This window comes from Triturus cristatus, chromosome 9, assembly GCF_964204655.1.
Source record: "Triturus cristatus chromosome 9, aTriCri1.1, whole genome shotgun sequence".
NCBI lineage: Eukaryota > Metazoa > Chordata > Amphibia > Caudata > Salamandridae > Triturus > Triturus cristatus.
This window is the reverse complement of record NC_140592.1, coordinates 1,044,090,197-1,044,103,450: the sequence shown is the minus strand read 5'-3', so window position 1 is coordinate 1,044,103,450 and position 13,254 is coordinate 1,044,090,197. Positions and strand designations below refer to the sequence as shown.

Sequence of the window (13,254 nt, the reverse complement as noted above, 5' to 3'; positions counted from 1 at the left end):
ACCATGTTAAAAAATAGGTCACCTTGACAGTCACACATACAATAAAAGTTAAAGTATTTTATTTACATTGTATAATTCATAAACTAAAACTGAAAATTGATTTTCAGAACAATAAGTGAACAATATTTTCAAAGAATAATGAAGGTTTAGCCAATATTAATAAGATGCCCATGTATCAAACTTATAACCATGAGTCTATTAGCAAATGTGACACAAAACATGGCTAAAGGACTTTCGATGCCATTCACAGGAGTCCCATATTTTTTGTCTCTCTTGGTATTGGTTGGTTTGGTGTCCACAACTGGGCTATATGAGCTACCCCATCTAAGAGCCACTGGAGCAACCTAGCTTGCTGAATGGAAGATGGTGGAAGGTGATTCCATAGCAGTGTTCCTTTTTCCATTAAGGTGCCTGCTGGAGAAGTAGGTGGCTTTGAAGTATCAGTTCTTTCACCCTATGGACACAATCTAAGACATTTGACACTACTTTGTCTAGAAACTAAAAAAACATCCTGCACCACCCCAATATGTAATGTCTATAAGCATAGATGTTGCTGAAGTAAGTCATTTTGGGCCCTACTGATGTCATTGTGGTCTCCCAACTGTTAATTTTGGCTCTCAATAGTTAAATTATCTGGCTCGATTGCTCCTCCTTTGGATAGCGGCACTCATCAAATTTTGTCTCATTACATGAGCTGAGGTTGGGATTTCATCAGTCTTTTTCCCAGAAGCAAGTCCTGCCTCCATAGGCTCTCAGGGCCCCTATGCCCTTCCATGTGTGGCTACAGATGTTGTCTGCTCTGCCTGAACAACAATAAAAAACAGCATTGTACAGACTAGTGCCAGTACAGGGGTAGCCACAGTTGATGTTGTAGTGGGGACACAGGACAGGATGTGTGTCACAGAAGTGTCTGATAGAGACTGGACTTGGGTTGCTGGTTCCACAGTTGTAAGAAGGTTGGGGGCGGGTTGACAAAGCAGTAGGTCTTGATAAACTCAATAGGCCCTGCTGTTCATCCAGGTCTTTACCATGGCAGGGAGAATAACTTGCACTGAAAGCATTCAAAGTTGGCAGCTACAGCATAGTGGGCACTTGATGAGTTACTGTTTGATGTCTTGGTAGTGGACCTAAGGGACAAGTTACTTACCTTCGGTAACACAGTATCTGGTAAAGATTCTATCTAGCTGCAGATTCTTCACCTTTGAATTTCCCAGTCATCAGACTGGATCTGGAAATGTTTGCTGAACAATACCCCTGCACGTGCCGTCAGGATGCTCTATTTGGCTCCACGTGATGTCGGCATCGGTAGCGTCAGTTATGACACCCTGGTACCTATATAGGCGCCACCCAGGCGCGTGGACACCAGTATTTTTTGTTTTTTTCACGCCAGAAGTGCAGAGCCATGAAATAACTGACATAGTTGTGTGCAAAACTAGGGCCCTGAAAAGTGTTGTAGCCCTACCCCTACAAAATTAGTCTGCACAGGGGGGAGGCATGGGTGGGGCAGTAGGGAATTTGCAGCTAGATAGAGTCTCTACCAGATAATGCGTTACCAAATGTAAGTAACTCTTTTATCTGCTAAAGACTTCTAGCTGCAGATTCCTTACCTTTGAATTAGATACAAAAGTCATACCACCCTGGCGGTGGGTGCGGACCAATACCTCAAACTAGGAAGTCCTGAGGACCGAACGGGCAAAAGTCCGTCCCTGTGGACCTGACTGTCCAGGCAGTAGTGATTGGTAAACGTGTGCAAAGATGTCCACGTTGACAGATATCCAGTACTGGGACACCCGAAGCCAAGGCCGTAGTCACAGCCTTTCCCCTGGTGGAATGGGCCCTTCATCCCTCAGATGGCTGTTTCTTAGCCAGGGCATAGCAGATCTTAATGCAGAGAATAACCCAGCGAGAGATTGTCCTTTTCTGCACTGTCCTACTCTTTTTAGCTCCCACTTACCCCTCAAAGAGTTGGTTGTCCACCCGAAACTCTTTTGTGCGGTTAAGGTAGAACGACAATGCTCTTTTCAGGTCCAGATGGTGGAGACGCTCCTCTTACTTAGAGGGATGCAAGGAAGCAAAGAAGGTGTGCAACATGATGGATTAACCCGGATGGAATGAGGTCACAAAGTTTGGCAAGAATTAAACATGTGTGCGATGCACCACTCTGTCCGGAAAAGACATCATGTAGGGAAGAGTTCAAGATAATGCCTGCAACTCACTCATCCTCCAGGCAGATGTAATTGCAACTACAAAAACTGGCTTGGTGGTAAGCATCTAAAAGGGACAGTTGTGCAATGGCTCGAAGGGAGCACACATTAGATAAGTGAGGGCCAAATTAAGGTCCCACTGAGGCATAACAAAGGGCGTGGGTGGAAACAAGTGAGCCAGCCCCATTAGAAACCTATGTAAATTGGAGACCTAAAGAGAAAGGGCTGGTCTGGCAGTCGCAAAAAAACAGACAGAGCAGAAAGATAACTCTTGAGAGTTCCCAAAGCAGAGACCTTTTGAGCAAGGGTTAGATTTAATAAAAGAACAGTGGGGAGAGAAGTAGAAAGAGAGTCAATAGACCTTTCTGTACAGTATAATACATGTTTCTGCCAACGGCAGGCGTATACTATCTTAGTGGAGGGCCGCCTGGCCGCCAAAACAACATTACATATTTCAGGAGAAAGGTCAAAAGCCATCAACTAGCGCCGCTCAATCTCCACACATGGAGGCGCAGAGTTGACAGGTTTGGTTGGAGGACCCTCCCCTGCTGCTGGGTCAGAAGATCCTCCTGAAGGGGCAACCTGATCGAAGGATCGGTGTCATCTTCAGAAACTCTGGATACCACACTCTCCTCGCCCAGTCCAGAGCCACAAGGATGACTTGGGCCCAGTTACTCCTGATCTTCTTCAGAACCCTCGGCTGGAGTGGTATAAGCAGAAAGGCGTACAGCAGGCCTGAGCTCCACTTGCGACGTAAAGTGTCGCCGAGCGATAGCCGCCTTGGAAACTCCAGCGCGCAGTATTGCTGACACTGCACATTCTCTTCAGAGGCGAACAAATCTACCAAGGTTCTCATCAATGCTGATAGAGACCTTGCGCCACCTCTGACTGAAGATACCATTTATGATCCGCTAGGCATCAACGGCTGAGTTCATCCACCCTGGCGTTCAGAGAACCTGCCAGGTGTTGAAGCACCAGGGTTATGCCCTGCTGTTCTAGCTATGTCCAGAGAGGCAGGGCCTCTCGACAAAGGGTCCATGACCCCACCCCACCCTGCTTGTTGCAGTACTACATGGCTACGGAGTGACCAGAAGGTTACCCCACCCACAAGCTGATGCCATGCATATATGTGGCACTCACAATATACTCATCTAAAGAATTTATGGACATGTATAAGTTCAGAAGAGGGCTTACTGGGCTGTCTATGATGAGAGAGAAGCCATGAATGTTATAACATTGCCACTTTTGTACATAGGACAAACAAGTGCAGTACAAGGGTCCTAAACTAAAAGATATGTACCAAATACATGAAATAAACATCATACAAGAGTAATTTATATGAAAGGAAAAGATGACTATTGCCAACTTCACATGTATTGGAGCTTGGTGTTGTCTTATGGCTGACACCCCATGAGTTTGTAATGTCTTCTACTGAAATAGTGATCACCTTTATGGGCCTGATTCACAAAGGTAAACTTATACTTTTATGTAAGTTTACTATATTTTGTTGTTCACAAACTGCGAGTTAAATGTTGCTAAATGTAATTTCACCACTGCTGATACGCAGCACTTGTGGCGGAGACTCTGCACATAAAAAGATAGGCCTGTCCTATCTTTTTATGTGCAGCTTTCCCACCCCAATTTTGAACCGATAAAATAAAAATCACATTATTGTACGTTATGCCTGAGTTATATGTGTCAGACCTTACAGGTCATAGAGGTAACTGTAATTGAGTACGTGTACAATTTACTCAGACAAAGGTAGAATTAATTCCTTATGATGGCAGATTAAAGAGCTAAAATAATTGTAGTCTTAATATACCTAATAATAAATGTAAATGTAAATGCCAAGAAGCATCATGAGAGAGAGTTTATATCCACACATAGTTAAAGCATGAGCTGTACATTACACATACTTAATCATATGCTTCAACGTTTGATTGTTCGCAGAATATATTTAAGAAATGTGTAAAGCAAAAAATATAGAAAATGGTATGAAGAGAACACACGTGTAAAATAGCTCCATTTAGTTACACAATTTGACTTGAACTTTAGCAAAACTGTTTTGTCTGCACTCTGCCTGGAATCCGTGGAATGCTTCAGTACAGAGTATGGACAACATCTTTTCTTTCCAGGACATGAAATGGGAAACTGGAAAAAAAATGGGAAAACCGCCACTAGTTGCCAGGGCTTCGCCATGGTCCCTGGAAACAAGGGAATGTTCACTCCCTCATAAGTCAGTCCAGCGCCGGCCAATGCCTCCTGTGGGCACCAGCAGCTAGCCACTGCCGCGACCTTATCCGCTATTCTGTCCCACATTTGCCTTCTCTGACTCAGAGTTATTGCTTAATTGCACGGCTCCTCATAATTGCGGCTCGCGCCTCACTGTGTAATTGATCACAAGTCAATTCATTTTCTGAAACTCTAGTAGGGGCTTTTCTCCCAGCCATTTCTAATTTTAAAATATATATATATATATTTTGACAAAGGCAGTTTACTGTCGAAAGGCGTCAGGACAAGATGGTCACCGTGTAACGACTTGAAAATAAAATTAACTACTCACCAGGAGTGCCTGCTTTTGCTCTTTGTTACGGGGGACTTGTGTTGGATATATATATTATCTACTGGCGGTCGCCAGTAGATAGTTATAGTTAGGACCGAGTTTCCATAGGAAATCTGAAAATTCTATTTTGAATAACTTTGGCGCCGGTTGACGAATCCTCGCAAAATTTTCAAAACTAATGGGGCGCTCCGCTCAGCTCCTACCCAGAAAGTCTCGGGTGATTCGTCAAGCGGGGGCTGAGAAAAAAGGGGGGTCCCAAAACACGTTTTCCCCATGCATTTTCCCATAGGACCTTTAGTCGAAGGTACAGCCCGAACAGCTGAACAGAATTACTTGAAATTTGGCAAAGAGGTAGTCCTCAGGTCAGGCATGTGCCTTTTGCATATATGGTGTCAATCTGTTCAGTAGTTCCTGAGAAAATTGCAGTTAGAAGTACATAAACATCTATAAGCGCGCACGGTGCGCGCACCGTGCGCGCACCATAATGTGCGCGAGCGTAATTCTGATTGGTGGTTACATGTCAGTCAACATTTGAATCGGTCGAAATCAGGAAGTGTCGGCCGCCATTTTGTGTGTTTTGTGTGTGACAGTGAAAAAGAAAGGTGGAGAACGTGAAAAGGGGGCAGGGTAGAGAGTTCCTGACCCCCTAGCCTTTGTCAGGGGGTCCCTGAAGGACCCCGAAGGGTGAAAAAAACATATTTTTTTTTTCAAAAAATCGCGAGGTGCGCGCACGGTGAAAAACCTTAAAAAAATAATAATACATTTTAAACGACCCATTCAATATTACAGGATACAGTCAATCTATAAATATATACATAGGTAGCTTATTGTAAAATAAATATATAAAAAATATGATAAAACATACATAACTTAGCATTTAAAAAACCTTACAAATTCACTTAAAAAACCATAGGTTTCACACATTATAGTTAGCTGGACATTTCACTCGTAAAAAACCATTGAAATTCCCCCGTTATAGTTAGTTCAGATAACTATAACTCGCGCGACCGCCACTCTATCACAAGGATGATGTCATCAGTGATGTCATGAGTGATGCCACTGACCATGTCATGAGTGATGTAATATGTGACGTCATGAGCAGTGGATTGCGGGCGCGCGAGTTATAGTTATCTGAACTAACTATAACGGGGGAATTTCAATGTTTTTTTACGAGTGAAATGTCCAGCTAACTATAACATGTGTGAAACCTATGGTTTTTTAAGTGACATATATATATATATAGAGTGCTAAATAAAAATCCAGCATAGGCACAAACGATTTTGCTACACAAAATCGTTGTGTGAAAGTATAGAAAGTAAAGAGCAGTCCGGGCAGAGTCTTGTCATTTATATTGTTAGGAGCAGGTGATCTGTATAAGGTGCTGAGATTCAGGAGTGGGTGCTGTCTGAAGAAGGCACCGGTCATATTGACGTCCAGATACGGATGTTTTATGGATGTGTCCGCCATTTTGATGAAAGCATGCGCCAAATGTGCACTGGCTAGAGCTGGAATTACTCTTTCATGATGGTCCATCCATTGAGCTGTTATGGCGTGCAGCTCTGAAAATAGTGGACGTATATCTGTGATAGCAGCATCCACGGAGTCGTAGCCAAGACAGAGTCACTAAGTTCAAATGACATAAGCAACTTCTTCATGACAGTTGGCAGGCAATAAGTCCACACTCTAAATGCTACAGGCCGTATTACCATCAACCTGGAGTGCGGATTAAATACACACCCATACTACAAACTCTCAATCAAGCCCTAATTCTGGTAATTTACTGCTATGACATATACACACTGTTAATCAAAAGCTATCACGCACTGTCGATCTGTCATACAAGAATTTCAGGCTGCTCTGGCAGGGCTCTGGCAGAGCCAGTTAGAGCAGCGCTGGAAAGCAGGGAGCACAGCTCAGCTTCTGTGCTAGAAGGAAAGGAAGACACACAGAGTGGTGGGTGTGGATGGCAGGAGGCCAGGTGTTTGTCTTACATTTGAGACAGGCAAAGGAGACCATGTTATCTATGGCTTCCCCATTACACCTCTACCCCTGAGTAGCAGCTGAAAGCAGGGACAATTGTTTATAGGGGCCGTACATAACAACAAATTATAGATGGGTAAAAAGAGGATTACAGGGATGTTTTTCACCTCGGGGTTCCAGGAGACATCATAGACGACTCAAGCTTTGCTCTCATTGACTATTTGATGTCACTGAAGCCCTCAGTGAAAAACATCCCAATAATTCACTGTTACCCATCTATAATTCTATATGTTAGGCATGCTTCTCATGGAGATCGATTAGCATGAATGACTGGATTCTAAATCCAGTAATTCACTGCTGTGACGCAGCAATGGCGGGCAATGGAACTTGTTACCCACTGTTCCTACATCGTAAAGGAATTCCACGCTGCTCAGGCTGGGCTCTCAAAGAACCCATCAGAGCAGCGCTGGTAAGTAGGGAGCACACTGCCTGGAGGGTAAGGAAAGAAAGGAACAGAGAGCAGTGGGGAGGGGGATGTCAGATGGCCATGTATTATTTCATTTGGGACAGAAAGGAAAGGTCATGTTATGTTTGGCTCCACCACTTTGCAGTGGAAAGCAGGGACACATTATTTTGGGGGACCATACATAACATTTTCACCTTAGGGTTCTGAGTGTCATCATAGAGAACTCAACCTTCACTCGCATTGTCTATTTGATTTCACTGAGAAAACCCCTCAATGAAAAACATCCCCATAATTCATTGTTACTGTGAGACATTGGATGCTTTGTTGACTGGGGTGTGAACCCTGGTCAAGCAACAACCACACTTCCTTGCAGGGTGAACCACTAAAAGTCACTAAATTAACCTATGCTTAACCCTGGGTATCTTGGCACATAAAGCAGTCAGTCTTAACTTAGAGGCAATATGTCAAGAATTTATGCAGCACACAAACAGTAATAAAGTGAAACACAGCACAAAAAAGACACATTGACTTAAAAAAATCAGAGTACATTTTAATACATTATTTGACAACAAAACAAGAAAAATCCAATAAGTAGAACCGGAGTTATGATTTTTTTATTGTATAAACTAGCGCTTAAAAGATCAAAGTGCCAACCGCAGACATCTAGTTGAGCAACACCAGGTCAAAGTAGAATAATAAGGCTGACTGTGCTGGAGCACGGTTCAAATACAAGAAGTGGGTTGGGCCCGGTCAGTGCTTACCTATGGACTTAGAACAATTTCTGAAAAAATTCTGAGAAGGTAAAGTTCTGAGGGGCAAGGCTGTAGGAGGTGTGAGAGGAGGGAGCGGCATCATCGGCTAGCCTTGGGTGGAAGGTGTGGTGAAGGTTTCTACGTTTAGACTCCGTCTCTGAAATGGAAGTTGTAATTCGCCAGTGGGACGAGGCAGAGGGCTGTAGCCAAAGACAGTTCCACAAGGCCGGATACCCCTGTTGTGAAGGACATATGAAAATGATTTGCTGCTGCAGAGAAGAACATAGCGGGAGAGGCCACCAAGTCAATCCGACCGGTGATGCACCTCGTGTGGATAGGTTAGCAGGTTGGTTCCGAATTCCTCCTGGTTCTCAGAGCAGTTTTTGGCCAAAAATGTTCTCTGAGTCCTCAGTTTGGGGGATTTGGCCATCTGGGCATCTTTACCACCACAACCAAGGGTCTATGACTGGTTGGACACCTCTTGGGGGGTTCAGGACTCACTCAGATTGGGTCCAAGTGCGGGTTCAAGATGGTGAGAACCTTTTGTTTCCCTGTGGCTGTGAACAGGAGCCATAAAACTGGCTCTTGGAGTCACTCTGGTAGACCTGGGTGCAGGTTAAGATGCAGAGTTCAACAGCAGGGCTGGCCTCTGACGGCTCAAGGCAGGCTTCAGGCAGCAAAACAGTCCTTCCAGGTAAAACAAAGCAGTCTTGCAGAGTTCACAGCAGGTCACAGCAGCAGACAATCCTCTGAGAGTCCTTCTGCAGGTCAAAGAGTGAACTGAAGATTGTGACTTAAATTCCTATTTTTATACCATGGTGCGCCTCTTCTGGAAGGTGGGAGAAGCTTCTAGAAAGGTTCTTTGAAGTGCATGGACATTCCTGCCTCATCTGCCCTGGCTCCAATCTGGCTGAAGTGACAGTGTGAAGGCAGAGCACGATCTAATCAGTTACAAGTGGGGCTATGCTCAGCTCTGCTCCCCCATCCTGTCTGCAAATGACCCATTGAGGCACAACTACCCTCTATAGTGTGACTGTCTGGGAGGATTTCACAAACTCCGTCAGCTTAGTCCACTCGTGGTACCCAGGTCAGGCTGCAGAAACAAAACGGCTATGGCATATACCAACTTAGTAAAAGTGGCATTTTCAAAAATGTAATCCAAAACCCAATTTTACCTATTAAATAGGGTTTTTTCATACAATTTCAACAAAACCAAACATGATATAGTGACTTGCTCCCAATTGGAAATTACAGCTTATTAAATATAATAAGGAATCCCCAATAATATCCTGAGGGAGGTTAGGCCCCACAGTAGAGAAAAACACATTTATAAGTGTTTCACTACCAGGACATGCAAAGCTTAAATCTATATGTCCACATTTGTAATTACACAACACCCTGCCCTGTGGACAACCTAGGGCCTGCCTTAGGGGTGATAATTATGCCATAAAAGGGGAGTCTAAGGCTTGGCAAGTCGATTATATTGCCAAGTTGAATTGGCAGTTTATAACTGCATTGAGGCTTCAATGGCAGGCCTGGATCATGTTTTAAAGGGCTACTTAAGTGTGTGTCACAATAAGTACTGCAGGCCCACTGGTAGCATTTAATTTACAGGCCCAGGGTATATGGTATACCACTCTACATGGGACTTATAAATAAATGAAATATGCCAATCAGGTGTAAGCCAGTCAACCCATGTTTAGGGGAGTGAGCACAAGCACCTTAGCACTGGTTAGCAGTAGTAAAGTGCACAGAGACCTAAGGCCAGCAAAAACTAATTCCAACTCACAAATCAAGGTGGGTAGGCAACATTTTGGGGGCAAGACCACCCTAAGGCTGACAGGTCTAACATTTGCCTATCTATAATTATATATCCATTATCATTTATGAAAAAGAAATACATATATATTATAATAATATATATGATATATAATGTGCGTGTGTCTACATATATATGTGTGTGTATATATATTTATATGCTATTGTCTTTAATGGGTATTTTGAGTCACTGAATAGGAATATGTAGATGACTAAATGCAGAAATTTGGCAAGAGGAGGCGATTAGGCGGCACATTCTGCTCTTTTAATAATTGCACAGTTCCTTTTCAAAAAATACCATTGAGGGAGAGGCATTAATTTGCTCATTTAATAATACTGTGGAGTGCATTGACAATTCACACATCATCTTTCATGAAAGGAGCACTTGCACAGACCCATAGGGTCACAACCTTGAATGTCTGCAGCTGGTTATTCCTGTTTCGTGTTCATTACTCTTCCACTTGGCCTCTCTATGCATGGCCAAGGCCCAGATCCAGAAAAATGAACATAATTATTATAATTAAAATTAATTACAAGTATACTCCGTTTGACTAATTTAAACATTAATATCTAGCTCATACTGATGTGCTGAGCCACCACCTAACTGCAATAAATTACTATGTGATTCAAACTGATCGTCACCTAACACGCCTTTGATAGGGTAGGGCCTTGCCCAATGGGCGCACAGCGCGCTGCCAGCACTGCATATAAATACCAAACTCTCTGCAACGTTTTTAGATTCTTGACTGACTATCCATTCAGGTAAGAGATGAGCTTTGGGAATGTGGTTTGTGTCGGTGGAAACTCTGTGATGTGGGTAAATGCCTGAAGCATGCTGCGCGTTTCAATTTCTGGATGCTTTTCCATGTATATAGGTAGATGCATAATTTAAGCGTCAATAGTACATGTTAGCATGTTTTGGATATGTTTATCTGTGTAAACTGAATTTGAAAAACGGCTAATGTAACTTCCAGCTCAACACTGCAAGATTAACCCTTTCAAGGCCCACTTTAAGTTTCAATTCATTTTATTGGCATTTTTATAATTAGATAGATTTGAAAACAGATGCAGTCACGTTGCTGCCACAGTAATTAATTATAAAAATATTGTAATTCCATTAACTTAATATTTACACCTTAACACTAGAGTCTGGAGTGCTCGGTCCACTGTTGTTGCATCTTGTCCTCTATCAACCAAAGGGCTTGTCACCTCCTCTGACATGCTCTACCACTGCAGCCCTTTGACAAAAACCCAGGTACTGGTCCCCACAATTTCCGAAAATGTTTTTCTTTCCTCCATCTCATTAGCTAACTTCTCCATACTCAGGAGAGCTCATACCCTTTGTACCATGAAGGACATTATCTTCTTACCTTTGGCCCCATGTAGCGGGCAGATGGTTTAAGAGTGGGATCCTAGTAGCATCACCTTCTAGAAGCCTCTGACCCTCTGATCTTCTCCATGCGCTCTGGGACCTAGTTCCAGGCCCTCTTTTTATCTTGATGCGCTACAGGCTGGTCTGTTGTATAGCGCTTAGTAGAAGTAGTTAGACTCTTGTACTTGTACAGTGACTGTCCAGGTTCACACGACCAGATAAGATGACTTTCTGGAATGAGAATTCAGGTTTTCTGATTTCTGAGTCGATAATATGACCACGAAACTGTATTTCCTCTGCACCCTCATACAAATGTCAATAAGTACACTCAGGTAATGCACGTTACGTCATTATTGATTACTAGATCGTCTTAGTGCAAAGATCGAGTTTCCTGTTCCTTTGTTTATTTTCTCTGATGGACTTTTTCTCCTTCACAGACCTTTGTTTCTTCTTTGGGGACATCAGACCACACCCTCCCAAGCCATGGACCACTGTAAGTGATTCCAGCTCCTAATTTCTGCTTGTTATGACAATCTCAACCTTTGTGTTCTTTGAAGTTATTAAAAGTTTATTGTCAAGTGTGATCAGATACAATTCCGAAGAAAACAATTCAGAACAGATAAAGTTAAAAAAATATAACAGTGTTCAAAATAATCACTATCTGATTTCATAATATTTATAGAATCAGAATCCAGTAGGAATTTAACTACTCTTACTTAATTCATCTGCAATAGAAGCATACCAAACGTATCGAGACAGGGCTGCAAGTGTGAGTAGCGCAGTGTGAGGTGCAAGTGTGTTTACACCCTAGTGTGGCGGCAATACTGCACACATTGTTCCTGGCATAAAAGATCAGCCCATGCACAGTCAGAGGTGTTTATAGGATCCAAACAAACTTGCAAGTGAATGTAAGGACACTTTCAGGTCGACATCAACGTTCCTTTAGGCTGAAATGCCTTTGACCTATGTGCACTTCACTGCAATAGCCCGATGCCCTGCTGCTCTCGTGAAGTGAGTTAACTGAACTTTAATTTTACTCTTCAATAGTTGCATTTTTATACTCAGTCCATAAAAAAGTTTCTGAACCATCAAAGACTTTAACATCAGGTTTGCAGACCTAAGTACAATTAATCGTTTATTTTTTGTGCCAAACTGTGCAATTGATTTGGTAAAAATCAGGTCTGTTAGTGTTTTAACAGAGACCCTACTAGACGCATAAAGGTTAGCACTTGGGCAAGAAAGAGCAAGGTACGATTTTGGATAAAGATTGAGTTCTATTCTTTTTTTTCAATCAGGCAGTATTAGGAGAATGGAATGCCAGCTTTCAATGTATCTTTTTAGATAGCCATGCCACAACTTCATAGATATGGTTGGGACTTGTTTCGTCATATAAGCAAGGCGTCAGGATTCGTCCCATTAATAACCTCTGTACCTCGTTTAAAGCCTACAGAAAGCATTAGCTACATTCATAGCATTTGTCCTTCTTATCTCAAAATCTGGGCGGCAGCACGAGTTTACATTTGACTGCAAAACCAAGATATCTGTAATCTGAAAATCTCTACAGGTGTGTGCCCTGGAGGAGCTATTAGCTGACTTTCCAAGCATGTGATCTGAATCTGAGATAGATTAAAGACTAGTGAGGTGTGATGTGCACGTAGTGAGACCCTAGCAAAGGTTCGCTACAGATTAATGCGCATTCAGTACAAAAGTAGTATGTCACCTCCATAAGCAATACAGACATAAAGTTTGGTGGTTCTTTAGACAATTTAGTAATCAAGTTGCAGATGCGTAAATGGAAAACGGGTACAAAAATGCATTCGTGCCTAATGCCTTTGTCGCACTCCTGAACTCAGTACATCATGTATTATGTGTTTCTGGACTCATATACTAGGATGTAATTCACTCAGTATCACCAGTCTTCCCAATTTTGAAACCACGATTGACAATGTCTGTGAAATATCCACAAATGCACAGGAAAGTGGAGTGGCTCTAACGGCGACACTTTTTCTATCAAGTAGGTGTAGCCTGTGCTTAATTTGAGCCGGTGGTTTCCGGTGCTCGGCTCCAGCATGAATTGTTAGAACTGGGGCCGTGACAAT

At 42.8% G+C, this 13,254-nt stretch overlaps 1 protein-coding gene across 2 annotated transcripts in view; it reads left to right on the top strand.

Moving 5' to 3' along the window:
• LOC146799324 (uncharacterized) overlaps positions 1-13,254 on the top strand; it is a 412,174-nt gene that overhangs the window by 390,409 nt on the left and 8,511 nt on the right. Inside the window, exon 1 of one of the 2 annotated variants that reach the window (XM_085626882.1) lies at positions 10,520-11,648. The exons of the other annotated variant lie outside the window; for it this stretch is intronic. Within the exon in view, the coding sequence (XP_085483008.1) occupies positions 11,639-11,648 (10 nt within the window). The 5' untranslated portion in view covers positions 10,520-11,638. Of the gene's footprint in view, positions 1-10,519; positions 11,649-13,254 lie in introns of those variants that run through there. 2 annotated transcript variants of the gene reach the window in all.